This window comes from Aspergillus thermomutatus, assembly GCF_002237265.1.
Source record: "Aspergillus thermomutatus strain HMR AF 39 chromosome Unknown NODE_98, whole genome shotgun sequence".
In the NCBI taxonomy this organism is placed as follows: domain Eukaryota; kingdom Fungi; phylum Ascomycota; class Eurotiomycetes; order Eurotiales; family Aspergillaceae; genus Aspergillus; species Aspergillus thermomutatus.
The window spans coordinates 43,438-69,365 of NW_020798147.1; the positions used below are offsets into that span (position 1 = coordinate 43,438).

The 25,928-nt window shown below is 51.5% G+C and overlaps 11 protein-coding genes across 11 annotated transcripts; 6 read left to right on the top strand and 5 right to left on the bottom strand.

Moving 5' to 3' along the window:
• Positions 1-549: 549 nt before the first annotated feature.
• On the top strand, positions 550-810 carry CDV56_105286 (uncharacterized protein; the record flags this gene model as incomplete). Its single annotated transcript, XM_026758905.1, has 2 exons — positions 550-696; positions 751-810. The coding sequence occupies 2 exons, from the start codon at positions 550-552 to the stop codon at positions 808-810; spliced, it is 207 nt and encodes a 68-aa protein (XP_026614308.1).
• A 1,105-nt stretch (positions 811-1,915) lies between these two features.
• On the bottom strand, positions 1,916-3,634 carry CDV56_105403 (MDR family MFS transporter; the record flags this gene model as incomplete). The annotated part of the gene is made up of 4 exons (XM_026759022.1): positions 1,916-2,668; positions 2,718-3,177; positions 3,227-3,564; positions 3,620-3,634. The coding sequence occupies 4 exons, from the start codon at positions 3,632-3,634 to the stop codon at positions 1,916-1,918; spliced, it is 1,566 nt and encodes a 521-aa protein (XP_026614309.1).
• Positions 3,635-4,048: 414 nt separating this feature from the next.
• Positions 4,049-4,684, bottom strand: CDV56_105565 (uncharacterized protein; the record flags this gene model as incomplete). Its single annotated transcript, XM_026759184.1, has 1 exon — positions 4,049-4,684. One exon carries the CDS (start codon positions 4,682-4,684, stop codon positions 4,049-4,051), a length of 636 nt encoding a protein of 211 aa, XP_026614310.1.
• A 2,361-nt stretch (positions 4,685-7,045) lies between these two features.
• Positions 7,046-7,984, top strand: CDV56_105787 (MBL fold metallo-hydrolase; the record flags this gene model as incomplete). The annotated part of the gene is made up of 1 exon (XM_026759406.1): positions 7,046-7,984. One exon carries the CDS (start codon positions 7,046-7,048, stop codon positions 7,982-7,984), a length of 939 nt encoding a protein of 312 aa, XP_026614311.1.
• Positions 7,985-8,738: 754 nt separating this feature from the next.
• On the top strand, positions 8,739-9,498 carry CDV56_105909 (putative cysteine dioxygenase; the record flags this gene model as incomplete). The annotated part of the gene is made up of 3 exons (XM_026759528.1): positions 8,739-9,044; positions 9,101-9,359; positions 9,413-9,498. The coding sequence occupies 3 exons, from the start codon at positions 8,739-8,741 to the stop codon at positions 9,496-9,498; spliced, it is 651 nt and encodes a 216-aa protein (XP_026614312.1).
• A 300-nt stretch (positions 9,499-9,798) lies between these two features.
• CDV56_105980 (uncharacterized protein) lies at positions 9,799-11,629 on the bottom strand (the record flags this gene model as incomplete). Its single annotated transcript, XM_026759599.1, has 2 exons — positions 9,799-11,273; positions 11,323-11,629. The coding sequence occupies 2 exons, from the start codon at positions 11,627-11,629 to the stop codon at positions 9,799-9,801; spliced, it is 1,782 nt and encodes a 593-aa protein (XP_026614313.1).
• A 2,977-nt stretch (positions 11,630-14,606) lies between these two features.
• CDV56_106297 (Zn(II)2Cys6 transcription factor) lies at positions 14,607-16,430 on the top strand (the record flags this gene model as incomplete). Its single annotated transcript, XM_026759916.1, has 1 exon — positions 14,607-16,430. The coding sequence occupies one exon, from the start codon at positions 14,607-14,609 to the stop codon at positions 16,428-16,430; it is 1,824 nt and encodes a 607-aa protein (XP_026614314.1).
• Positions 16,431-16,959: 529 nt separating this feature from the next.
• aguA (alpha-glucuronidase) lies at positions 16,960-19,482 on the bottom strand (the record flags this gene model as incomplete). Its single annotated transcript, XM_026760059.1, has 1 exon — positions 16,960-19,482. One exon carries the CDS (start codon positions 19,480-19,482, stop codon positions 16,960-16,962), a length of 2,523 nt encoding a protein of 840 aa, XP_026614315.1.
• A 720-nt stretch (positions 19,483-20,202) lies between these two features.
• CDV56_106649 (transcription factor domain-containing protein) lies at positions 20,203-22,512 on the top strand (the record flags this gene model as incomplete). The annotated part of the gene is made up of 8 exons (XM_026760268.1): positions 20,203-20,253; positions 20,310-20,333; positions 20,382-20,500; positions 20,555-20,940; positions 20,991-21,286; positions 21,332-21,766; positions 21,816-22,051; positions 22,098-22,512. 8 exons carry the CDS (start codon positions 20,203-20,205, stop codon positions 22,510-22,512), a joined length of 1,962 nt encoding a protein of 653 aa, XP_026614316.1.
• Positions 22,513-22,570: 58 nt separating this feature from the next.
• Positions 22,571-24,078, bottom strand: erg4A (c-24(28) sterol reductase; the record flags this gene model as incomplete). Its single annotated transcript, XM_026760396.1, has 4 exons — positions 22,571-22,582; positions 22,631-22,848; positions 22,895-23,226; positions 23,273-24,078. 4 exons carry the CDS (start codon positions 24,076-24,078, stop codon positions 22,571-22,573), a joined length of 1,368 nt encoding a protein of 455 aa, XP_026614317.1.
• An 860-nt stretch (positions 24,079-24,938) lies between these two features.
• On the top strand, positions 24,939-25,903 carry CDV56_106905 (SDR family NAD(P)-dependent oxidoreductase; the record flags this gene model as incomplete). The annotated part of the gene is made up of 4 exons (XM_026760524.1): positions 24,939-25,348; positions 25,395-25,572; positions 25,618-25,670; positions 25,714-25,903. The coding sequence occupies 4 exons, from the start codon at positions 24,939-24,941 to the stop codon at positions 25,901-25,903; spliced, it is 831 nt and encodes a 276-aa protein (XP_026614318.1).
• Positions 25,904-25,928: the final 25 nt, after the last annotated feature.

The following is a 25,928-nucleotide window of genomic DNA, read 5'->3' on the forward strand; positions in this document are numbered from 1 at the left end:
AACGACGCATATTATTCGGCTGACGGTCTCTAATTTCGATCATTCGGATCTCGGAGATTGCTCGTCAGTTCGCTAAAAGAGTAATCTAGTCCGCAGGTACCCTCGACTCTGCATGTCAAACACCTCCTTAACTTGAATCAGCGAGCATCGGGCATGAGAAATAGAGGATACATCATAATGCCCACAATTTGGGAGCCTTCTACTCTCCCCTCTTTGGTCGATTGATGTGATCCAGAAAGGATACCGCGCAAGTGTACACGTAAGGCCACTCGGTGCAGACCCACCTCGTCGGACCATCAGCTGGGTGCTATTCATGATACTATTGTAATCCAATCCCATTGAGGAATGAAGCAGCTACCTAGTTCGATTCGAGTTGTCAATCGTCGCCCGAACGAGCATGTCAAGTTCGAAAGATTAAACGAGGGAGCCTAATAGCCCTATTATACGATTGCATACCGTACTTATTAGACCTCTCCTCCCCTTTTGCTCGCAAGACCTTATCTCCAAGTGCAAAGAAAACATCGTGGATACGTACACATACGAGTGACAATGGTTGGCCAAGGTCTTTTCAGCTGGTTCGGCTCCTCGAAGCAGGAAGAAGCTCCCCAGACAACGTGGGATCCCAAGACATTGACGATGGTCCAACCCCAGAGCCCCGAGAGACCGACAACTGAAGACGTCGTCACAGACCAACCTGTATGTCTATCCACCGGCCATTAATTCAGCCTCCACAACTGACGATGACACTAGGCCCCCAAGGAGGATATGCACCTGCAGCTTCGTGGTGGTGATGGACCTGGTGATGAGTAAGTAACCTCAACCATAAGCAGACACAATTCTAATGCTCCTGAATAGCTGCTGCTGCTGCTTTGACTGCTTCTGCTGCTGCGGCGACTGCTGTGGCCCTGATGGCCCCCCTGGTGGCTTCGGAAGTCCAGGCGGGCCCGAAGGAGGCCCAGGAGGCCCAGGAGGCCCAGGAGGCCCAGGAGGCCCAGGAGGCCCAGGAGGCCCAGGAGGTCCCGGTGGACCTGGCGGTCCTCCTGGATGGTAGAGATATAACGAGATACCATGGAAGAGCGTCTTGTATTTACTTTGTGAGCTTCGTATTATTTCTATCCGCGGTTCATCATCCGAATTCTGCACAATCAATCGCATTTCCAGCCATGACCTATTGTTCCCTATCAGCAAAGAGTCTACACTTAAACAGTAAGCTTCGTCTTGTTGACTGGACCCGCCTCCAAAGCTGCCTTGCGAACAGCTCCCTCTCCAGCTTCTTGGAAAATATTGTACCCCCAGAATGCGCGCAGTTGAAACGCCTGTGTCGTTATAACGGAAACAGAAATGATTACCCAACGTCGTCTTGAATGTCGTTCATCGTTGCCAGATTAACCAAATGGGGGCAGTACAAGACCACCGATGGAAGGACTTGGCACGAGAAGATGAAAGGCAGATTGGAGGAGAGATCTGCCTCGGCCAATGGTGAAGGATAAGAGCGAGAACTATGGGACCTTCCAGGTTGAATGAAGACTATATGTGCTATTTCCCTGATTGAATTCAGACCATTGCCTTGAATCTATATGGAAATGTGCTATGATCATTCGCTCATTACTACCCGTTGTCAAAGAGTCCTTCGACTCGTTGGTCAAAGGCTTGATGTTGCCGTCAAATCACTCAGTCCCGTTCTCACTTGCATTGTTAGCTCTTTAGCTGAGAAGTCGAGTCAGACCATGCTACCAGGACGAGTCTTGAGTGTCCATATATTGAAGGTCCCGGAGCAGTTTGCCCGCGCAAATGTAGATAGCGCAAGAAATGTGTACCGCACTCCTGCGGAATGACCAAGGGCGAAATCGTCAACCGGCCTGTGTAATATTCTAGAGATGGTTCGTTCCTGTCGGTTACCGAGCTCCAAATCCGGTCAACACTCATCTGCAGGTCTTTCAATGACTGTTGCAGCCTCCGACTTCTCCGATTTCAGCCCCGTCCTTGTTTCCACATGCTCCTTGTTCAGCCGGGCCTTGAGAATAAAGGCACCTGCGACAATCCCCAAAGCCGACATGCACGTATGCAGGATCCACATGTTCCTCAAACTCCAGGCAAAGGCCTCTTTGACGGCAAGAAGCTGGGTTGCATCCTGGATGGTCTTGATGACTTCGATATTCGCTGCTGCAGAGTCTCCGGACATCTGCTCGGCCATGGTTTCCGACATCCCGGCGGCGAGCAGGGTGGATTTCATCTGGCTCATGGAGTTCTGGAACACTACGCCGCCGATGACGATGGACGAAGATGTTGCCAGGTTCCGGATGAAGCCGAGTGTCGCTGTGGCAGTGGCGGTCTCATCCTGAGAGACCATTGCCTGGATCGCGATGATTGGAGGTTCAAAAAGGAACCCTGCTCCGATGCCGCTGAGAATCTGGTATCCGATGATTTGCCCTAAGGACGAGTATGCACTCAGATGAATGTACAGTCCGTTGCCGATCGTTAACAAGGTCATTCCCAGCCAGATCAGTTCGCGATAGCGGCCGGTGCGGTGGATGATGGCTCCGGTGACGATACCGGCAAACGCCTCGGAGAGAACAAGAGGCAGGACCAGGACACCAGAGCGCATGGGCGAGGCTTCTGTGACGGATTGCAGGTAGAGAGGTACGTAGTATTCTCCGGCAATAAAAACCTACTCCTCGGTAAGCTCAGCTTGATCAAACAGGTGGGCAATCACATACGAAGCCATGAGCAAATGTGACTGCCAGTGTCGCAATATTAGAGCTCTGGGCAAAGAGACTCATTGGCATCAGAGGGTACTTCGCCAGTCGCTTCTCGCTGTAGATGAAAAGCAAAGAACAGAGCGATCCGAAAACGATCAAACAAATGACCTTGGGCGAATTCCAAGGGAAAGTCTCACCACCAAAGTCCAAGCCAAGGAGAAGCATCAGCGTCAGGCCAAGGATGGAGAGACTCCCGAACCAATCAATAGCCCTCACTCCCTCGAGCATCTTCGTCTTAGGGTTGTGCACGTCTAGAAATAGCAAGAGGAGGACAAAGGCAAGTCCGCAGACAGGCAGATTGACCCAGTAACTCCATCTCCAGGAGACATATTGGGAAAATGCTCCACCAAGAAGGGGACCGATTCCTCCCGCCAGCGCCCACATGAACTCCATCAAGCCGAGATAGAGGCTCCGGTGCCTGCCAAGTCAGTATGTGTCTGTGACTGTTTGAAAATGCGTCTACATACCTGACACTGAACAAATCCGAGATGACAATGGTGACCAACTGGAGCAGGCCACCGCCGGCAACACCTTGAAGCGCCCGTCCCGCGATCAGCATGGGCATATCCACCGCCGTAGCACAGATGATCGAACTGACGAAGAACCAAGCCACGGCCAAGAGTAAAATGGGCTTGCGTCCCCAGATGTCCGAGAGCTTGGCCCATATGCAAGCACCGGCGGCATTGGCCAGAAGGTAAGCACCGCCAATCCAAGTATATCCCGCGGCCGAGTGTAGTTTGGCTGCAATAGTTGGGATAGCTGTGGCCATAATCGTCTGATCAAGAGCAGCCACAAACATTGACAGCTAGAGCTTATGATTAGGTTGATGTGCAATCAAATCCATTGACCTTTGTCCTTACCGAGAGGGCCACCATGATGGCGAAGACCTTGACCTTGCTTCGGTGCGGCATTGCCGCAGAGTCTATCATCTCCATATTGATACGCCTTGACTCTTATCCCGGGCAGACCTACGATGACCAGGGCCCAGGTTGCTGTGTTTGTCGACTGTAGATTGCCTGGTACAGGTGAGTCTGAGTCAAAGAACCCTCAATCTTATCAGGTTTTCTTTTAGTGAATCGGCTAATCCTATAACACTCTAGCAGAATGAATCTTGGGGTTATCATTTGTTGGATAATGGCTACTGTGGAGATATTCTCTATATTACCCCACTTAACGGAGAAAAAAAGAGGGAAAAGAAAGAAAGCGACGCCAACTTTCGCAACTGCTCAATGAGTTGTTTTCATATTGATCCTCAGTGCTATCTCCAGAGTACATAAAGAAAGAATAGCTCAACTTCCACCAAGCATGATCATGCCGGCAAGATTGATGCTCTGCACCATTGACAGCATGGCCAGCCCGGAAATCACTGCCTCGTCCTTGACCAGTTGATTGAGACCAGCGTCTACTTCAAACGTGCCCACTTTCTCATTGGAAAAGGCCTTATTTCGAAAGCGAGCCAGCACTTTTCTGTCCGACTCATTCTCTGCCTCTTTGACAAGACGGAAGTCCCCCAGGTTCCCCGTCTGGTCGGCTTCCCATGTGAGGACAGCCGATGACGCCGGAGATGATGAAGAGCTGATAATATTTGCGGCAGACAGTGCTGGTGACGTGAATGAGTAGCTGGTGGAAAGGATTCCCTTTCTGCTGAGCAAGACATCTCGATGCTCGCGGATCTGGAGGTGACCGTTGAGGCTTGTCATCTTGAACTTTGCCGTGTAGACCCGGCGTTGGAAGTAGGCGTTTTCATCCTCAGGAAAGGCTTGGTCCTCTCTATCGTTGCCTGGGGCTGGACTTAAGCGAATCATTTCCATCTGCGGCACTTGCCGGCAAACCTTGACATGGTAGAGGGGCGTACGCGATGCTGCGTCTACCAAGGAGAGATATTTGTTGTCGGTGTAGGTGACGGTGATTGTTTGAAGTGCCATTATAGGATGGGTAACTGACACAGGAATAGTCTGGTCAAGAATGAGATATGACTTTCTTTTAGTTCGGGGGAATCAATCAGCATATATCTGTCTCATTGCCACCTATAATAGTAGGCAACACAATTTCTCCTGGTCATGAAGTGAGATCAACCAAGACCTTGATCTTATCTATTTGTAGTTAATACCTTAGCATGGATGTCAGGTCACCCCAGAAGCCATTGGCTAGGACGAAGAACTGCGCCCATGTGATGGTTATAGCCACCTTGAATCCCTGCCAAATGGCGGTCTGTGCTTATTGGGATTCTGAACGAGAAGCAAAGATCACAGGGGGGATACTACTGGCAGGATAGTCTGTAATTAGTGGTGCTCGGGTTTGAGGATAGTTACAACTGAGCCTACTTATGTTTAAGTTTGTACTCCAAGGAGTGTCATGGTCAGATGTCAATTTTCTCAAACGCAGATTCCATCGTTATTATCATACACTGCTCCCGCTATCTTTCCTGGACGAACATGTCTTGGGACAAGACAGATGCCGCTGCATCCATCAGGAATGGATGAAATATGGGCTGGAAACGTGGGACTTCTTCATCTACCGACCTGTTATTATGACGTTGCTCAATGGCAACAATTCATTGACTGCTTGAAGGAGTTCTCTGCGTCAATTTACTCGATCCCAAGGACTAAGAGATGACTGAGATGCAAATTGGGGCCCACTTGAATGGAATATGATATATGACCTCCGGCACATTGACGGTGATTCCAACTTGAGGGATGGCTGATGGGTTGCTGAATGGAGCTATCCGGGATGGAACAGCTTGGAACCTGCTATAAGTCGATTACAAAGAGTACGCATCTCTTTCGGCATCTGCGCAGCTCTCTGGATGCATCGCTGGGATCCTCCCTTGGGAGAGACATATTTGACCATTATTTTCCACCTCTGTGTGTCTCTACGCCGTATCTGATGCATGTGCTTCTGGTGCTTGCTGCCCGACATCTTGAATATTGCCAATCCTCAGCATTTCACCCCGGAAAGGGAGCTGGTTGTGTATCTTCAAGTATGAACGCACAGCATTGACTGGATTTATGCATCGTCTCTCCTCATCGGCTTGGTATCGTATACTTCCAACGAGACGACCCCCTACGGATCATGGTTTCTTGCATCAGCAGCTGCAAAGACAGAAGACTTACTCAGCTGGTTCAATGTGCAGATGAGCTTAGGTTACCTAACGACAATTCTACGTCAGAATATAGAACTCAGCTTCTGGCGCGTAAAAGACAACGCACAAGCAACCTCTCAAAACCCCCTTTTGTCTCTAGATGACCCATGTGCTGCGGACTGTGAATCAACAACACTACCAGATCTTCTCAAATTTTGCAACATTGGGTCAGGCACTTCGTTGCAGGATAATCTGTACTACACTCCCTTAGAAATCATTATCCCAATGCTGCAGAAACCCACTTTGAGCACCAACGATATCAACAACATTCTAGGTTTCGGTCCGAGGGTTACTAGCACAAATCGCTCTCCTCTCTTCTCCAAGACGAGCGAGCGATTCTGCTATTCATGCTATGGCTCGACCTTCTTGACCGAATTGGTCTTGGTCATCATGTAATTAGTTGTATCAGTTCGAGAGTCTTGACTGCAACGTGAATAGGCTATGAGGCTGCCTTCTATGATTATCCAAGTCTCTTCTGACCCTGGCAGCAGTCAGCCAAAGGAGCCTTCCTAACGCTACAGTTCGATGATGCAAGTGAAGCTATAGGATTTTCTCGGGATAGAGGGTCAAAGGCACTGCGCTGTTTTGAATAATTCCAGATCGTTTGAAAAAAGAACAGTGGCCAATTGCACAATGTGTTTCTGAGGAATGTCATACTAGGTCGTCCACGGAACCAGATGGACTAGGATCCCCCAATTTCAATAAACACTCCCCGGATTTCGGTGTCAGGCAGTGGATATCATCATATCCGTCTCCTCGTCCAATAGAACAAGACAATGAACTGTTCAGTTGCTGGTTCGGCGACTTTCGTAGAGGTCGGGGATCAAGTAAACTCCCGCTTAAGGGACGATTTCCGCACACCCCATCCGTGACGAGACGGCCATTTGACGCGGGTCATATTTTCCAAAACCTCCAAGACTCATAATAATCTGAAAGGGCCGTAGCTGAAGCTAAATGGTTGGTCTATGCTTCCCGAGCGTATACGTCATGCCATCATGATAACGACACTTGCCCGAAGAATGCGGCCTCCATGAGACCGAGAAGCCCGACAACGTGCTTTGAATGGACTAAATAGACAAGAAAGCCCCCCTTGCGTTTCCAAATCTTACTGCATTCCAGAGAAACAGACCAACCGATTGTCAAAATGGAGCCTGTTGTCCATCCTATCTTTGAAAAGCAAACGTCAACATGGCAGTACATCGTCGCCTGTCCAAAGACCCGTGAGGCCATGATCATCGATCCTGTACTAGATTTTGATCCGACCAAGTTGACGATAAGCACTCAATCCGCCGACGAGCTCCTTGATATTGCCATGTCAGAGGGTTACAAGATCGTCCGGTTACTCGAAACGCATGCACACGCAGACCACCTGACGGCAGCATATTACCTCCAGCAGAAACTTCTGAGCACGACCGAAAGAAGAGTCCCCATCTCTACCGGGCATCGAATCCGACAGGTTCAAGAGACGTTCGCGAAGAAATACGGGGTCCCCGTCCAGGATCTAGAAAATGTCTTCGACCATCTCTTCAAAGACGATGAAGAATTCCAGCTCGGCGACTTGACAGTGAAAGCACTTCATCTACCAGGCCACACTCCCGATCATAGTGGATATCAGGTTGGAAGCAACGTCTTCACCGGAGATTCGATCTTCAATCCGGACGTCGGCAGTGCACGATGCGACTTCCCCGACGGGGACGCGCACAAGCTCTACGAATCCATGAGCAAACTCCTTTCTCTGCCTCCTCATTTCAAACTGTACACAGGACATGATTACCCTCCTTCAGCCCCCTCGGAGTCCCAAGCCGGGTCGCAGACGAGTCGCGATCCCTTGCCGTATGTCACCGTGGAGGAACAACGAAGGCACAACAAGCATGTAAAGGAGGGAACCAAGCTGGAGGACTTTGTACAGTGGAGGCGCGAGAAAGATTCATCTTTGAACGAACCCCGGCTGTTGCATCAGGCGTTGCAGGTCAATATCAGGGCGGGACGATTGCCTGCCAGCCCGGATGGTAGCCAAAGGACGTTCCTACTTATGCCGATCAAGATTCCTCATATGTTGGCGAGTTCGAAATCACAGCTTTGATTTGGTCGAATTTTGAGCGATCTAGGACGTGCATTTCTGACTAGTTCGTCGCACTCCTTCCTGTATATATTCCTTCTAGGAGCTTGAGTTGCACCGTCCGTCTGTACATAGTTCCAGGCAGGCCACTTTTGACCTGAATATGACAGTCACACCTCCTCTAGCTATAATTATCGTTATACGTCCTCCGTTCGCTCTATGTCCTGGCTTGGCATATCTTTTTTTTCACGTTATTCCGTTGGAAGGACTGAATACTGATATAGGAACTGACTTTGCTGGTTCGAAGTTATGAAGAGCATAACACCAGCAAATGGACTTATTTTTGCACAGTCCATACCCGACCCTACTCTACTCACCGTATCCTCAACAGACGTCAATGCGTCCCATTCACCGCTACGTTGATAGTGGAGTGACGCTGTTGATCGCATAGCCACGGCTATCACTGGCCCATACTACCACCCCTGAGCCAATCCTTCAATTGCTTTCATGATGATAAAGCTATCCCTGTGGCACATCACCAATGACGCGCATTATATTACTGCTCATGGGATAGGCGTTCCACTCAACTATGTGCTTTGCTGTGCTCTGATTGGCTGTTCTGGCTGGATCCCCGGTCGAGTCGCCGTTCCAGCAACTGAATCGGCGATTGACACTAAGGGGTACACATATATCGCCTCATATCTGGCAGAGGTAGCTGTGGCAATATACAAGATTATCTGTCAAGTGTATACCTAGAGTCACTCTGAATTACCATAAAATGCCACCAGCGCTGTGTGCCCCCGTTTCCGTGGCCAGTCACCCGGCCTCGCTTGATCGCGTCCAGAACTATACCGTATCCCGCAAACCCAACACAAACTACACCCTCGACAACCTGGTAGAAGATATCAAGCAGTACCTGGGGAGCTCCGGTCTCGACGACGACCATGTTGACCCGGCCGTCCTCATGGGCTTCATGTCCAAGTACACGTCCAGCCCCGCCGACTGGTCACGATACATGCGCAATGACCCGAGCAAGAACTATACCCGGAACCTGGTGGCCGATATCAGCGGGCGTGCGAATCTGGTATGGTCTTCGCTATATCTGTCGAAGTTCTGAACTCAGGGGACTGACGCAAGTAGTTGTTACTGGTCTGGAACCCCGAGAAAGGATCGCTCATCCATGACCACGCCAACGCACACTGTATCATGAAGATCCTCGATGGAGAACTGAATGAAACCATCTATCAGACCCCGCCCGCGGAGCGTGACCACGGCGCTCCCCTGAAGATCAAGAAGCATACCACGTATAAGCCTAATGAGGTGGCCTATATCAGTGATCAGATCGGGTTGCATCGGGTTGCCAATCCGTCCAAAGATCGCTTGGCTGTTTCGTTGCATTGTACGTTCGGATATCAGAGCCGTTCTTGCGAGTATGGACTAACTACCCTCCAGTGTATACGCCTCCGAACGCAGCGGACTTTGGATACAATGTCTATGATCCGAAGACCGGGAAATCCAGTCATGTCTTCCAGGCGTAGAGAAGGAGCGTTGTGAGGTTCTTGTTACGCCGAATGATACCATTTCCTGCGTGTTTGTATTATATGATACCATATTCGCGGCTTGTCTAGATTGACATTATTTCGGGGTTGTTTATTGAGGCTTGAATGCGTTGCATCACGTTGCTTTACCAGATTGGCGCATAGTGGTGGTCTTCTACTATGAATTAAATGAGAGTAACTATAATCAGTTCTCTATTGCGTATAGATGGTGAAAAGTGTCTAAGTATCAATCTCACCATGAGTCGACCGGCCCACTGTCTCACAGTGATAACTCATTATTTACAGCGGGCAACCGGCAGCAGGGTGTGGGTGCTTACGGTGTCCATGCCCGTGAGACGCAGCATACGTGGGAACGGCTTGGCTGACCGATGTAGCGGTAGGTGCTTGGACCGAGGTTTCAACAGCTGTCTCCGTATCCACAGTTGCCGATACAGTTATACTCTGGGCAGTGGTTCCGCTGGCATAATTGGCGGCCGCCTCGACAGTGGAGAAAGCGGAGGCTGAAGACGCAACAGCAGAAGCTGCACCCTGATCAACCGAGGAAGCTTCAGCAGAAGCAGTAGCAGAAGCAGTAGATGCAGCAGATTCAGCGGCAGAGGACGAAGACGAAGAAAATGCCCCGTCAAGCGTGATACAAGCAAAGCTCATCTTCTTGGTAGTGGTTGACGAATAACCGACAGCCTGGGACAGATCCCAGGTCATGCTGACATAGGGCCAGCAAACACGGCCGTCGGACATGGTCACCATGTCACCCGCCACATAGGTATCAGTGCTGGTGAGAGCCTCGCCGACCTTCTTTCCACTCGAATCCACCTGCTGGAAGAATGAGCCGGCAAATTGCCCACGGCATCCCATGGCGATAAAGTCACACGTGGGATTCGAGATCTCCTCCCAGGTGATCAGGGCCGAGTCATTGCCAAAGGTAGCTACATGCGCGTTCGAGCAGTCGTTCGAGGCGTTGGTCACCCAGGTGACCTGGCTGTCGCCGTCCTCGGCGCCCACCTGGGACGTTGCCTGAGTGCCGACCTTGGTGTACTTGTCGGTGAAAAGGGCCATGGCGACGTTGCGGCCGTTCGTTCGGTTATTCACGTGGGTGTAGCCGTCACCCATCCAGGTGTTCTCCGTCACGTCGATGGCGCCCCGAGACACCCAGGCGAAGATGTAGCGGGTGGAGTCCGCGAATCGAGCCAGCGCACTGAAGCTGCCGGACATACCGCCCATGGGCTCACCCGAGGCTCCGTTGGTGGTGTTCTCATTGGAGATCTTGACCCCGTCATTGGTCATCCCCTGTGTCTTCGTGTTGAGCCAGATGGCGCCTTGATCTTCGGCGCAGATGCTGGCAAAGGGAGCATCGTCCGCCGCCTCAAACGCAATTCCGGTATTGTGGCTGCAGCCCCAGGAGCTAGTGGCACCGGTAATCGTGACGAGGGTTCCGTTGTCCGACACGTACTGAATGCTATCACCGTAGTGGCCCTCCGCGGAACCGGAGTAGTCGGTGACGACGAAATAGGCACCGTACAAATTTGCGCTTTCGGAGTAGGCCAGATCGCCATTCATGTCGGGAGAAGCCGATAGACCGTCAGACTCGTGCACGCCGGGGCCACCAAGCCAGGTCTTCCAAGTCTGCTCGCCGTTGGTGTAGCGGTAGAGGACCGGAACGGGAGTGTCGGATGGGGGCGCATTGGTCGTACCGGAAGGCATGGCTTCGTTGGTCAACAAGGCAAAGCCATCATTATGAGCAACCAGTCCACCAGCTAGCTTCTGTCAATAAGGATTCATAGAAATATTGATCAGATTACATACCTTCCTTTCCACCAGTCACAGTAACTATAGTCCCAGTAGCCTCGAAGGTAGAGGGATCCAGCTGCTGGACATGCACGTCAGTCTCACTGGAATCCAGATAGGCGAGATAGGCGGTTTTTCCATCTGGCGAGACAGCAAAAGGAGTGCGACGGTGGTGAGGGTATCCAGTCCAGTAGGCAGCCTTGACGGGGTTGAAGGAGTAGTTGAGTGCCAGCACATCAACATGCTTTTCGAGGTTGGACTCGGTCAAACCGGCCGCGACGTCCAGCGCCGCGGAAAGCAAAGAAAGAATGAAAGACCGACGCATGGTTGCTCGGTTGGTGTTTGCTTGTTGACTGTCCACCGGCAGAGTTTGGGGAAGTTGTCACGGATATATAACCGCTGTGACTAGACTCGATCTCGCAATATTGATTAAGGGGAGGCTCCTGAAGTCTGAGCTTAGCACTAAAAGTCCATACTTAGATTGATTCCATAACAGGATATTAATTACTTACTTCTAGCCATTACTGAGGAGGATCGGAAAGATGCCGAACCCGGCGCATTGTATGTTTCACTTCAGCCAAGACGACCCTTAATAGTATCCTGATTCGTCCGTCGCGGTACCATGTCTCAGTTCATAATCTACTTGAAGGTAAAAGTGTTCAGACGTCAATCATGCTGAGACAAGCCCGGTAAATAGTGAAGAAAAACTGTAGAGAGAGCTGTGAGGCCCTTGTGCAAACTATCCACTTCTATAAAGCGTAATTGTCGTACTCGTATAGCTCAACCACCAAATAACCAATTAGTATTACTGATCCACCTGAAACTAGAGTCGTGAATTGTGATCATGTCGGGTTCGGATGAGTACAGGCCGAGTTGGTCCAAAGTAGCAGGTTCGGGTACTAGGTCTAAGAACCCGGCGAAACACCTGTATATAGACCGTCCCTTTAGGAAGCAGATTATTACTAACCTCGAAGGGGTCAGCCTTTGTGGGCTAAGTAGTTCTCATGGGTCGTATGCATTCAAATGACCCCTGTGGCTCTTCATCAGAAAGGGAGACATGCTGTCTGTCTTCACAGGTAATATAGACAATGACTGTTTCGTGATCCTTATAGTTCGTTGATATGGGATCATATCTTGAAGACACTTTGCCAATCGCTTTTTATGTTGCCAACAATGGCGCCGAGGGCCTTATTAGATCCATTACGAACCGTTCAAGGCACATCGACGTTTCGTCCCCAGTCCCTGCCCTTGTACTCTGTACCCCGCATTGCAACCCGCATGTCAGTCCTTCCAAGTTTACCTCAGAAAAGGAGCCTTTAAAAAAAACACACCTTCAGAACATTCGGCAAGCTGGTGTCTTTGCTTCATTGTGTGCGTGTCTTTGAGGTGTCTGGGAGCAACGGCCATCTATTGACCTGGCTACTACTCCTAAGGGCCATTCGGATGAAGACTGTGGATGAGGTTCGAGCTAGTGACTGCATTATACCCCCTCAAAACGTATTTAAGATTCAAAAGAGGAGAGGTTTGAGCGATGAGAATGGCTGCTCTGGGAGATAATATTTCTGGAAATGCTGCAGACCTTCTCAATACACAGGTGAGCCGCGGCCATTTGACTACTTTTTAAATTCATCTTGAACTTCCTATACATGTGCATCTACTATAACGTCAACGGAGCTGACAGTTGAAAAGAGTGAAAATGGAACACTCTGTGCTATCAAGACCACAACGCGAAGGGGATGCCAGAGTCGGTCCCAAGGAGGACAAAAAGGGAGATAATGAGACCATGAGGCTAAGCTAAGGAACGATGATTTCGTACGTAGGTTATATAGACATCCTATACCAAAGACTGCTCGCGGTTCCTGCCTCATAGCTCCCTGTGAGCGGTCCCATTGCTCGGGAGACCCCCTCGCTTTCCCCATCACTACTGCGCCGTAGAACTGCCACGGGATCTGGCTGATGAGAGCCTGTTCCTAGACAACGAATCTAGACGGCGCTTCTTAGCTTGGACAAGGAAGGCTGGAACACGGCTGGACGATTTCACCCGGCTACGGTAATCCGCATGCGCCAGATCCTGTCGGCCCTGCGCGAGCAAGTACTTGATCTATCATTGGGCCAGAGAGGAGAGACTGGCCGTGGAGATCAGCTTTTGTATACTTCGCTTCCCCCTCTGTCTCTTCCTGGTCTGACATTTTGATCGTTAGGTTCGCCTACCAAAGGTGTCGAGACACCTGGGAAAGAATACCTGGCCGGTTTCGGTAACATCCTGAGTGCTGGGGAACGACGGGTGCTGTCGACTGTCTGGCCCTCGTGATCGTGCATTTCGAGTACTTGCTGAGTGTTTTTCAACTCCATCGGATACGCTGCCAGGACAGTCTGGACGGAATCAAAGATCTGCTGGATACGTCCATGAAGATTTTATCTGTGATTGTCGATCTCACAAGGCAATGCCAGCGGCATGAGATCCGAAAACAGCTCCCCTGGATAGTATGTCTTGCTGTTTTTGTTTCCTCGCGACGTGCCCTCCTTACGTCTGGACCATTACTGACGTTGGAATCAATCGTCAAGTTTCTGATCTGTGGCATACCCGCAGCCGGTGTGTTGGTTATAGAAATTCACGGTCACACAATCTCGAACCGTGCCCTGCCATCTTCGATGGCGCGCTCTGAGATCATCCGCAGTCTGATTTTGTAATATTGTGGTTTGAGACATCTGAGCTGCCTTCAACAAACACTTCTACTGCATGTATGGAGCTAATCACCCTCATCAGCCGGCTTCTAGACAATGCGCTCGACTACCAGCCCCTTTTGGCGCATTCCAATTTCTCTGCTCCCATTCTTGCCGGAAATGGGGCAGGCAGCACAGGAATTGATATTATACCCGGAATACAGCAAAGAACGCGACTTTGATATCGCATCGGACGGGATGGCGCTGGGATCTGGAGCTCGACTGGATGCGAATCGGGGATTGAACTTGCGAGCGAAGATTTCTTGAGCTGGTTGGATAATTTGGATCTTGACCTTGTGACTCCAGATTGGATTTTCTTGGGAGAGTAGAAGCTCTCATTAGTAGTTCCTCATGATAGGCATGTAGTTGTTTTTATATGCAACGTCATGTGCGTGCAGTGTGGCACTGAGGCTGACTCATTGTGTGGGGCAACTTTGGCCTTAGAATTCAGGCAGAGGTTGGTCGCCGATTGGTCGCCGAAATCCCCGAAATGAAGGTGAGTCTCGTTCGTTCCTCATCTGCACTGCCATCAATGACATTATGCCTTCCGAATCTGTTATGGAGGCAAATAGCTCAAGATGAGCGACCGAAGAAGAAGAACAGCTTCTCCACCAGGCACTTCTCTGCGTCCCTCTCCCCTCGCGTGCACAGAGTGCCGCAAACACCACGTCAAATGCGACGCCAAAAAGCCTTCGTGTTCCCGGTGCCTGGACGCCCGTCTGCCGTGCAACTATCTCCCCTCTCGACGGGGCGGCAGACGAAAACCTCGTAGTAGTTTGCTCCAGCCTCTGCAGGGGGTAACTTCGGATTTCCCAGGCATAGTGTATCAAACTCCACTGTCGGAGCCAACAGGTGGAAATCCAACCGCAGGTCCATCCAGTCCCACTGTTACCGGGAAAGAGGTTTCATCAATCAGCCCAAGGAACTCGCCGCAGAATGCACAACCTCCTGTGGTGCCAGATTCTCGATTGGTACGTCTTTACTATGAGAATTTCCACAACGCGCATCCGATTCTCGTTCCGGCCTCGCAATATGAGGACCGCAACTATCCCAGTTTCCTGCAGCATGTGGTGCGATTCATCGGTAGTCATTACTCGCTGCAGGTCTCTGGTGACTCTTTCAAGGAGGCTGCTGCAATGCAACTGAGTCATGCTGGCGATCGAACGCCGTGTATGGTTCAGGCTTTGCTGCTGTACTCGATCTTTCTGTGTGCGCGAAGCGAGTGCAGCGAGGCGGAGAGAGCATTCTCCCAAGCAACCGATATCGCCTTGGAACTGGGAATGTTCCGCAGAGATTTTGCAACAACGTTCTCTAATGGAAATGAGACTGAAGCGGAAAGCCTACGACGGACCTGGTGGGAGTTGTTCATCGTCGATGTGTTCATGGCGGCGCGACCACCCAAGGTCGTCCTTCGCTGCGGCAATGTCCCTTACGACGTTCCTCTACCTTGTGAAGAGTATGTCTACGCCAATCGAAAGGAGATTCCGCCCCCGGCGACCTTTACGGCCTTCAAGATGCGCGTGTTTCTCGAAGAAGACGAAGATGCTCGTTTCTCGCGATATTCATCATTCAGTTATCGCATCGAAGCAGCACTCATCCTGGCCCGCGTGCTCGTGTTGAACAGTTTGCCCGAGACGCATCGCGACCATCTGCAGGCCGTGGAGAATGCGCTGATCAGTTGGACGAACCACCTTCCAAGGCACAAGGTTGACATAGTTGATATGTACGGCAACGTAGACGAAATGCTTTTCCAGGCTCACACGACCATTCATTACGCCGCAATGCTGCTCCACCTTCCACGAAGCAATTTGCGTCCCGACTTTCCCGACCTCCAAGTTCCCATCTGCCCCACAACTCCTCTGCGTCTGTCACCATCGTGCACCCGACATGTCCACGATGTGAAAGCAACAGAAGCCTCGAAGCAACTCTCTAACCTTCTATCCATGCGGCCGAGCGCACAGGGATATAGCCCGCTGATCGTGTCCCCACTCGTCCTCTGTGGGATGGTCCAGCTGGCAACCAGTCGCATCCACTCGCCAGAGTGTCTAGACCATCACTGCAACCGCGTGGTGCTAGTTCTGGGATGCTTGAAGATTCTCAGCTCTAGTTGGCCTCTTGCTCGCCAGGCCCAGCAGCATCTTCGACGTGCAGGGGCTGAGTCTTTCACCTCCTGGATCGAATCGCAGCATCCCCAGGGAGCTGCCGGTCTGCCTCCTGCATCGAGGAATGACGCTTACAAGGATTCCTCGGCCGATCAGAATGCCTGGTACAATGCAGGCGGTCAAGGGATGAACGCGGACGTCCAGTCGCTTTTCTCGCCGGGGATGCTCTCGGCGTACATTGATCCCACGTGCAGTGACCCGTTGTTGCTGAATACAATGTCGGAGTTTGACATGACATGAATCGCTCGCCCACACGAATCCGTCTCCTCGGCTACCTAACAGCCTCGACGGCATATACCAGATACAATTCCCGAAGGGCCTTATTTCTCTCGATCCGTGCACATGAGGACCCGTGTCTGGCGCGCTTACCAAGAAGGAACTTTATCATGGCTTAGGACCGGTAGATACTCTATCTTACGACGTTCCACACCCGGTACGTGCTTGTCCTGTCGGGCTTTCTTCCGCCCTCACAATGTGTGATATCCTCCACCCTTCCAACATAATCTCTCTGAGTTGAGGTGCGGTCGCATAATGTGGCACCAAGGCGCGAGCGCCTCCGAGTCCAGCACACACCTTGGGAACCTAGATCGTTCTGGATGGTTATGTACGCAATGATTATACTTCTCTATCATGAATTTCCCTGCGTCAGACTACCGGCAATATCACGACAACATCCTACCCATCCAGCCACAGACGATGATCAGCACTAGGAATATCCATAGAAACAAAAATTATGGAGTAGCTATCACTGATGTACCTAACGTACGGTTTAATCTACAATCCCCTGTGGCAGCAACACCACATAGTCCAGCGGCGCCGGTTCCACTCCATCCGGCTTACCTACAATCTTCAATTGATCTCCCTTGTGAATCCTCACGTCCCGGAAGGTAATGCGCGTAGCCGAGTGTCCATCCAAATAAATCGAAGGGGTATGGCTCAGAACATCCTCATTGTTCCCTTGCCATTGTCCCACAGCGCGATTGTTCAAATACACCGTCCATTGAGACTTGCCCCCATACAGATCATAGTAGTTGATGCCCACATCGTACGTGCCCGTCTTGAAGTCAAGCTTAGCACTAGCCGTTCCCGTGGTAGAGTTAGATGCAGTGACGATGGCGGTGAAGTTGGACGCAGTCTCGAAAGGACTGACGGCATATGGCACGTAGCCATCAAGCCGCATATCTTCCGCTTCTATACGCCAGGGGTGGCGTCCCACTCGCTGCTTCTCGTCGGCGATTCCAGAGAGATTATGATAGAAGTTGTTGATGGCGTCGCGCCAGACGATCGAATGCCCCGCTTGGTAGATGAGCCAGGTGAGGACGTGCTGGTAGCGCTCCGCATCGATGCGTCCCTTGAGCGACTCCCACCGCGACACGAAGGCTTGAGCCGTCTCGGCGCCGGCGTAGTGCGCGTCGTAGAAGTGCTGGATGACTGTTTTGCCGGAGTGCAGACGCTGGGTGTAGTTGACGTGGTGGAACCAGAGCATCAGGTTATCTGGTGTGGTCTCGATATTCTCGTACATCGCTGCGACTTCGGCGGGATACTGGCCAGAGAACTTTGTTCCATTCTTGACGGTGCGATCCATTCCGATAGATAGATGATCCGCGCGAGTCCACTGGCCCCAACCGTTGCCGTCCTGGGAGGCCGGGTTGGGCCCGTAATGTGTGTACAGGATGTCTGTCAGCGTCTGGATGCCGAGGTTGCCCGAGTAGTTCTCATACGCAGGCCACGACTCCATGGATATTTGCGTGACGGTGTCGAGTACGCGGCGGTCGAAGCCAAACGTGAGGCGGATCCAGTCCTGGAGGATATGCTCCGAATCCAGCGTCGGCTCCCAGGCGAGACGACCGTAGGCGTATAGATTCGACATGGCAAGATGACTGCCAAGCCAGGTTGTGTTCGTCCCAACATTGACTACTGCCGCCCAACCGCCCAGGGGTCGGTCAAACCGCTGTCCTGAGATGATGTCTCGTACCGGTGAGGGTTTCTGGTCGACACGAAGATCAAATCCGAGGATCGTTTGCCAGAGCGGGGGCAGGTATACGAGATGTGATTGTTGTCCGAGATACTCCTGCGTCACTTGCAACTCGATTGCGGTGTTGGTCTTGTATAGGTTGGCAAACAGGGGCGAAACAGGCTCGCGGACCTGGAAGTCGATGGGTCCATACTTGATCTGAACTACTACATTATCGTCAAACTTGCCATCCAGTGGTTTGAAGAAGTCTACTGCGGCATTCGCGCGGTCATTGTACCAGTTGTCTTCGCTGATGGTGTGGTCGTACACAAAGGCACGGAACATGACCACGCCACCGTTCGGCTTAAGAGCGCGTGCGAACATGTTCGCCCCGTCGGCGAGGGTTCGATTATATGTGGTAGGGCCGGGCTGGCCTTCCGAGTTCGCTTTAACCAGATACCCGGCCATATCCGGTATGCGTGCATAGAGCTGGTCCGTGATGTTGCCCCACCAAGCAATGACGGAGGAGTCGAAGGGATCATAAGTGCTGAGACCACCCAGAGTCGAGGGAGACGCAAAATTGAGAGAGATGCCGACCCGGATCCCGTAGGGACGGAAGATATCGGCGATGCGAGCCAATCCATCCATATTCGACGGCATGAGAAGTGATGCATTCGCATTGACATTGTTGACGATGATGCCGTTGATGCGCACCGAAGCCAGCAGACGAGCATATTGCTTAACACGAGAGAGGTCCTGGGAAATCACGCCGTCTTTGAAAAAGATCGAAGGTCCACCGTAGCCTCGCTCAATGCTACCATCCATGTTGTCCCACTGGTTGACCCAGCGGATGGGCGCGTGCGGACTGGTGGTGTACGACACCTGTGAGAAATTGCCTTGCGCCAGCATGGAGAGGTACTCGTATGCACCGTACAAGGCCCCTCGCTCACTCTGGCCAAGGATCTGTACTGATTGGCCGCGGGTGCTGAGCCAGAAACCATCGACGTCCAGGTCCGGGACCTGGCCGGTGGTATTGCAGGCCCGGCGGTACGCCTCGACCGTGCCGACAATGATCGAGGAATCGGTCGAGCAGCCGGTGGACTCGACGGAGGCATGTTTTCCGAGGATCTGCTGCAGACCATCTTGCAGTTCCTGCCCAGCGACATACACCGGGCTCGATTTTGTGGAATTGAGCGTCACAATGTGCGACGGGTGGACATGCTGGCAGTGTCCATTGCAGGGAACGGACGCATACCGTAGCCAGCCATCGAGACCATTCTCTGCGGCCGCAATGCTGACGGAGAATAAGAGCGCAGATATAGTGATGACGCTCCGCATTTTGACGGTTTTTGCGTGAGGATGATCGGCTCAGATGAGACAGGGGTCAGCGCTGTATTTAAAGGCCTCACGGCCCCATGATATAGTGGCACAGCATCATCGTCATTCAGCTTAGCTGATTTTGCCCATGAAGCCAATTCTGAATTCAGGCTATACGCAAAATGCGGGGGACGCTGATCTTCAGGGGAATTTGGCTTCCGTCTGGTGGTGTACCACCATTTGTAACTCTCTCAGCATGATATTTCGCTCGACTTGTTTACGGCAGCAAGTCATTAGTCATATCGCATTCCAATCTCCAAGCTACCTCAAACGAGGCAGAACAGAAGCATCAGAAATGAAGAAAGAGATGACCAGACATCCTGAAATGGATGCGGAGTTCTGATGTCAATCAAGAAGCGGAGTTTCCCCGGTCATGATTGATGGATTTAGCCTAATGCTGACGACGTCAGTCTATTGGTGCATTGCCTCGGATTCCGAATACGAGATAATTTACAGTGCTGAGAGGTGATTCATGATTGAGTCGTCGAGAAGAGATCAACAAGAGGACAACAGGACAGAAGCTGGTGATTCGCTAGATGGATGAGTCAGCAGCCTCAGCAGGAATCCCCGTTTCCACACATGTATCATCATATCATGCCATCAGCATCAACTCTTCTCATCTGATGGGATCATCTTCCGAGCGAGCATCGATGTGAAATCTTCAAGAATAAGACAGTCCCGATGACCGACAGGACCAATTCGGGAGTTCGTAACTCATTTCGAGCCCGCGCGGTATGTCTCACCCCTCCCACAGGCAGATAGAATAGCTCTAATCTCGACCGGCGCAGTGCGACAATTGCCGACAGAGAAAAGTAGGTGAAAATCCTTCATTGGGACATGAGCATGTCTGATTCAGATAGATCAAATGCGACAAAGCCATTCCATGCTCCAGTTGCGGCGCTCTTGGAATCCCATGTCGGGCGAATGGTGTCACTGTGAGCACTCCAGAACAGCCGCAAAGGACTGCCTCTGGACAATAGTATGCTGAGCGCCAAACTATCGCGGCTGAATGATATATTGATTCTTTAATCAGTGAAAAGAAAATTGATGCCCTTCAAGAGCAACTGGCAGCCATTCAAAACACTCTGCAGCAGATTACTCAGTCTCAAGCTCCCCCCTCAATACCTCATTCCACTCATCCTGCCGCTGCAGACATCCCGTCTACTCCGTCCGCACCTCTTTTTGAGGGTCAATCCTCCTTTAGCAACGAGGTTATCATTGCCAGGGATGCAGCTTTCTCGGCTGTTGCAACATCGCAGCCGGGAAGAGTGGACGCCCATGTTTCGGCAGTCTTGTCTTCCCTTAGAAGCAGTCTCGACCGGCAGCAGGGGTCGACCACTGTTAACGAGCCATTTTCGCAGTCGAAGATTGAGCTTTTGCCTCAAGATTTTCTCGTCACTCTGATTAAAAAAGTCAAAGGTATTCTGACTTCTCGTTCGGTTGCCTGTCTGTTCTGACCCAGCTAAAAGTGCAACCTCCCTTCTTCCTGGTCATTCATTCATGGAGAGACGTTCGCCAAATTGAGTCGCTATGTCATGCGATCTATTTTCCAGTAGATCCGATCCCCGCGGGCTCTCTGACGCTTCTGCATGGCTTGATGTACTACATTATCCGCGATTATCTCCATGAGGACTGCTCGGATCTTGCGCGCTTTGACCTTGCAGCGTACGCCGGGTTCTGCGAGCGTCACTTCCTGGCCGGGCTGAAAAGCTACGAGATGATGTGTGATCCGACACTCGAGAAAGTCCAGGCTCTGCTCATCGGGGTATGTGCTTCCGACTTCTAACGGACATAGCTAATGAATGTTCAGATCATCAAAGCTCAAGAAGAGTCTGATCTACAGCTGTGCTGGACCTACCTCGCCTTGGCCTTCAATATGTGTCAAAGCATGGGTCTCCACCGAAGTGCCGCCTTGAAACATGATCCCGTCCCAGTCGCCGAGGCCAAACGCCATGTCTTCTGGTCGCTCTATACCATTGACAAGAATCTCTCATTGAACCTTGGGTTAGCTTCTCATTTCCAGAACCATGACATCGATGCAGAGTTCTTCGCACCTTCGGACAACCCACAGTACCGCCCCTGGGACCTGATGACTCTCACCACGATTGACTTTGCCACATTACAGGGGCGTATCTACGATCGACTCTACTCGACATCGGCGACTCGGGCCACTGAATCAGAAAGGTTAAAGTCAATAGAAGAGCTATCGAATGACTTGATGCTGGTTCGCGGTCGACTTCTGGGGGTAAGTGTCTTGATCGGTGGCTTTTGTACTCTCACCAACAATGGACTAGATCGATGTGAGCCAAGGACTGTATGCGGAGTCGCTTCACGGGATGGCTGCCTGCGCGGATTTCATCACGCACTCCGTCATGACCGTAATCCTTCGGGCGCAGACAGGGGCCAGCGATGCAATGGCCATCACGTCTCAATGCTACGAGGCAGCGATGCGAGCCCTGCAGAGTCACCTGGAGTGCTTTGCGTATTTTCGCAATCAAGAGACCCATAAGCAAACCGAATATGTCAACTGGTATGCTCATGTGTACGACCCCTTGAAATCGGACTAATCGGAATAGGATTCTCTTGTACCCCTCATTCACACCATTTGTCATTGTCTTCATCCACGCAATCACGACGGCGAGCACATTCGATCTGGCCTTGTTGCAGGATACTGTTCAGTCTTTGGAGCTGTTCAAGGGGCTCTCCCGTGGGTCAGCTCGTCTTTACACAATCTGCGCGGCTTTCTCCAGGACTGCTCAGATTCTAGTAGACTCAGAAGAAACGCTGGAAGGCCTCACACAGCACCGGGACGGATCACTTGTCATGCCGGCTCTGGACAGGAACATCGCCCTACCCGACGTCGAGTGGCCGGAAAACGTGTTTGACTCGCACATGAACAGCGCTGACATTTCCATGTTCCTCAATGATTTCATCGGGACACATCGTTCAGTGATGGATATATTAAACTCTGACTACATGAATGAGACTTAACCGCAGCTATCTGGTCTATGGTACAAATTCAATGTTTCTCCTATTCTACAAGGGTGCCTCAAATGAGGTACTAGACTGGTCAGCTCATCCTTGCGAGGCATATGAACAGATAACTTACCGGGACAAAGAGATAAGGCACCCGACGCTCATACTCCATCCAAGCCTCCCCGTATCGCTCCCGGCAGCGTATGATATCCCGTCTCGCGCGATGGATAATCATGACGGTGAAGAAGCAAGAATAAAACCAGGGGAACGGCGAGTTGAATCCGGTAATGAGTCCCCAGGAAATAGCAAAGAACAGGTCACATGTATAATGCACCTTGCGCGCCATTCCATCTACCCTCGTCAGCTGTGTAGTTGACCGCCGCAGAGGAGAACTTACACCATCCGCTGCATAGGATTGAATCGCCGGTCTTTGTCGCAATGCTCTGCGGATTTTCGACGTATTTCCAGGGCAACTGGGGGAACGACTTGCGGTCGACGGTGACACCGCGTTCCTGGGCGCGGAAAAAGTTCTTCTGGCTGTTGCAGGTATCCCAAACCCAGTACATGAACACGTATGCAACGGACCACACAGCCAGCACCCAGGGGTTCCAGTGGTATGTTGATGGGTCATGGGAGGCCAAGTAAAGAGTGCAGTGGCAGTAGCTCATGGGGACGCCGGCCAGATTCCAGAAGATAAGCATGAATCCCCACTTTTCATAGTACATATCCCTGTCCAGAATCAGTATCATGTGCCCACGGGAGGTAAAAAACGAACCAGCTGGTGATGATCAACTCCTCGCCCTTGGCGCAGGCGTTGGCGTACAAGAAATGGGCCATGAGCAAGAAGAGCACCTCCCCGGAGACAAACCCATACTCCTCAAACTGCTTCAGGGCCGTTCCTAGCGTCAACAGGAACAGGATGAACCACGGAATGCGAACCTCGAAGAACATCTTGAAATCCAACCAGCCGAACAGTCGCGGGTTTAGCTCCGCGCCCATGAAGAAGTCATAGACATGCGAGCCTGTCATGCGGTGTTCCGCTCCCCGAGCCAGAGCAGAGATGTATGCCACAATCGACACGAGGAATCCCGAGCAGATAGCGACCGACATGAGGGATCCGAACTCGTCGATGAGGGTGTACAGCTTGAATATGCCGGTGAAGTGCAACGCCAACGCGGCGACGATAGTGACATACCACGACGACACGGCGGAGCAGTAATACGGAAGCTGTTTCCCACCGAGATGGGGTAGCCGTTTCCCCTTGCCATATACGCCCGGGAGGTACAGGTACCCAGCCCCTTCGAGGATGAGAAAGGTCCAGTAAATTGACCAGGCTTTGCGGGTAGGATAGGCATGGGTGTATGCGAGGCTGACGAGGTGAGAGAGGAACTCTGACCAGGATTGTCCGTCCTGAGGGGTGGGAAGGTGGCCATCGTAGAGAAAAGCACCGATGTACATGTAGTACATTAGCAGCGGGAAGCCGATCATGAGCAGCGTCACGCCGGGGGCGCCACCAAACTCGAATTCAGATTTTGCAGGCTGGGAGGCATCATCGGGACCTTTTTGATCTTTTGCGGCCATCTTTGCTGTCTGGGTCCCTATTATAACCCCGAAGTCAATCACTCAATCACTATTTCCAGTAGGGGAGTCTACGCGCACTTATCACTGTACGTTCGCAACAATTCAAACCCACGTTTAATATACTCAGGAAGCAAGATCTTGACTTATATCCTCCTAGATACTATACTATTGAACAAACTGGGGCTTCATCCGCGCTGGCCCCGGTCACCACGGAGCCCGCGGAGAGCGCGGAAAACGAGGCGGCCACGGCTCGTCTTTGGCGTCAGAGTAGAATCAATTTTAACTAGTAATAGATTGAGAAAAGCATTCAACATTGAGTTTCAATCCAGATGAAGGTTTCAGCCCCTTTAATATGTTGTGCGGTATTTCTCCATGCCTCATGAACTCTGGTGTGCAAAATACCGAATCCTGCAGGAGAACAATATACATATCCGCTGCTAGCACCCACAACTGATATCACTTGTGATTAAAACTGTTCGTATGTTAACACAAGAAGCCCATTCATAAACTTCCCGTCTAGAACTCTGTCTTGCAAGCTCTTGAAATCATCTGACACTTCAAAAGTGAAGCTATGCTGCGCACTCGAGACAAGACCCAAATACAATGGTGCCTGTTGTAGGCCATGAACCAGAACACGAGACAACCCCTCACTCAGATAAAGTATGGCGGTCAAATACATTACCTGGGCCTAGGCACCGATGAAATAGGAAATCGGAGAAAGTGAGTGACAGCCGACAGCCCGAAGTCGACATAGCATGCATTACCCCGCCCGAGGGGCCTTATAAACGGTGGTCAGACCATTCCACCACTTACACTCCACGTCCCTCAAACCAGCCATTCCAGCAAGAAGACATAGAATCATGACGTATCAAGTCAAAGGAACCGCATTCATCACGGGCGGTGCATCAGGCATCGGCAAAGCCACCGCGCACGTCCTCGCACAGAACGGGATCAGCGCAATCGCACTGGTAGATGTGAACCTGCCACTCCTCGAGGAGACGCAAAAGGAACTGCAATCGGAGTATGCGCAGCTCCGCGTCGCAGTCCTCCAGGTCGACGTCACGGACGAGGTATCCGTCGAAGCCGCCGTGCGCAAGACGGCGGAGGAATTCGGACGGATCGATGTCGGGGTCAATGCTGCTGGAATCAGCGGCCGGCCGGGTCTGTCGCATGATTTGGAGCTGTCGGACTGGCAGAAGGTGATTGATATCAATCAGACGGGGCTGTGGATCTGTCAGCGGGCGTTGATCCGGCAGATGTTGAAGCAGGAGTATGTGCGTGAGATCCCGAGTAATATGCCCCGGCTGAGGATTTAGGACACGGGGAGCGCGCGAAGGACGAGGCAGCATTGTCAATATCGCGTCGATGTTTGGGGTTACTGCGCCGCCGGGGGAGTTTGGGGCTGCGCCTTATGTGGCTTCGAAACATGGTGCGTTCTGCCTCGCTGGTCTGGGTTCTGCTAACGAGCCAGCTGTTGTGGGAATGACCAAGATGGTAAGTCTTTTCGTGTGTGATTGATCGCCAAGCTGACGATAGCAGGATGCCAAATCATATGCCAGAGAGGGCATTCGCATCAACGCCATATGCCCCGGGTATGCAGTCTCCCTAGATATTGGAGCTCTACTGATGATACAGGTGGGTGGAAACTCCTATGATAAGCCGGATGATAGAATCCGGCGTTCTCGACACGCAATTTGCGATGATTCCCCTGGGACGCCCTGCAGTGACGGACGAGATTGCCAACGCGATTCTATTTCTCGCTTCGCCCATGAGCAGCTACATGTGTGGGGCAGCAATGGTGGTGGATGGAGGATTGTCAGCATAATATCTTCGTCAGCCATTGTCGTGAG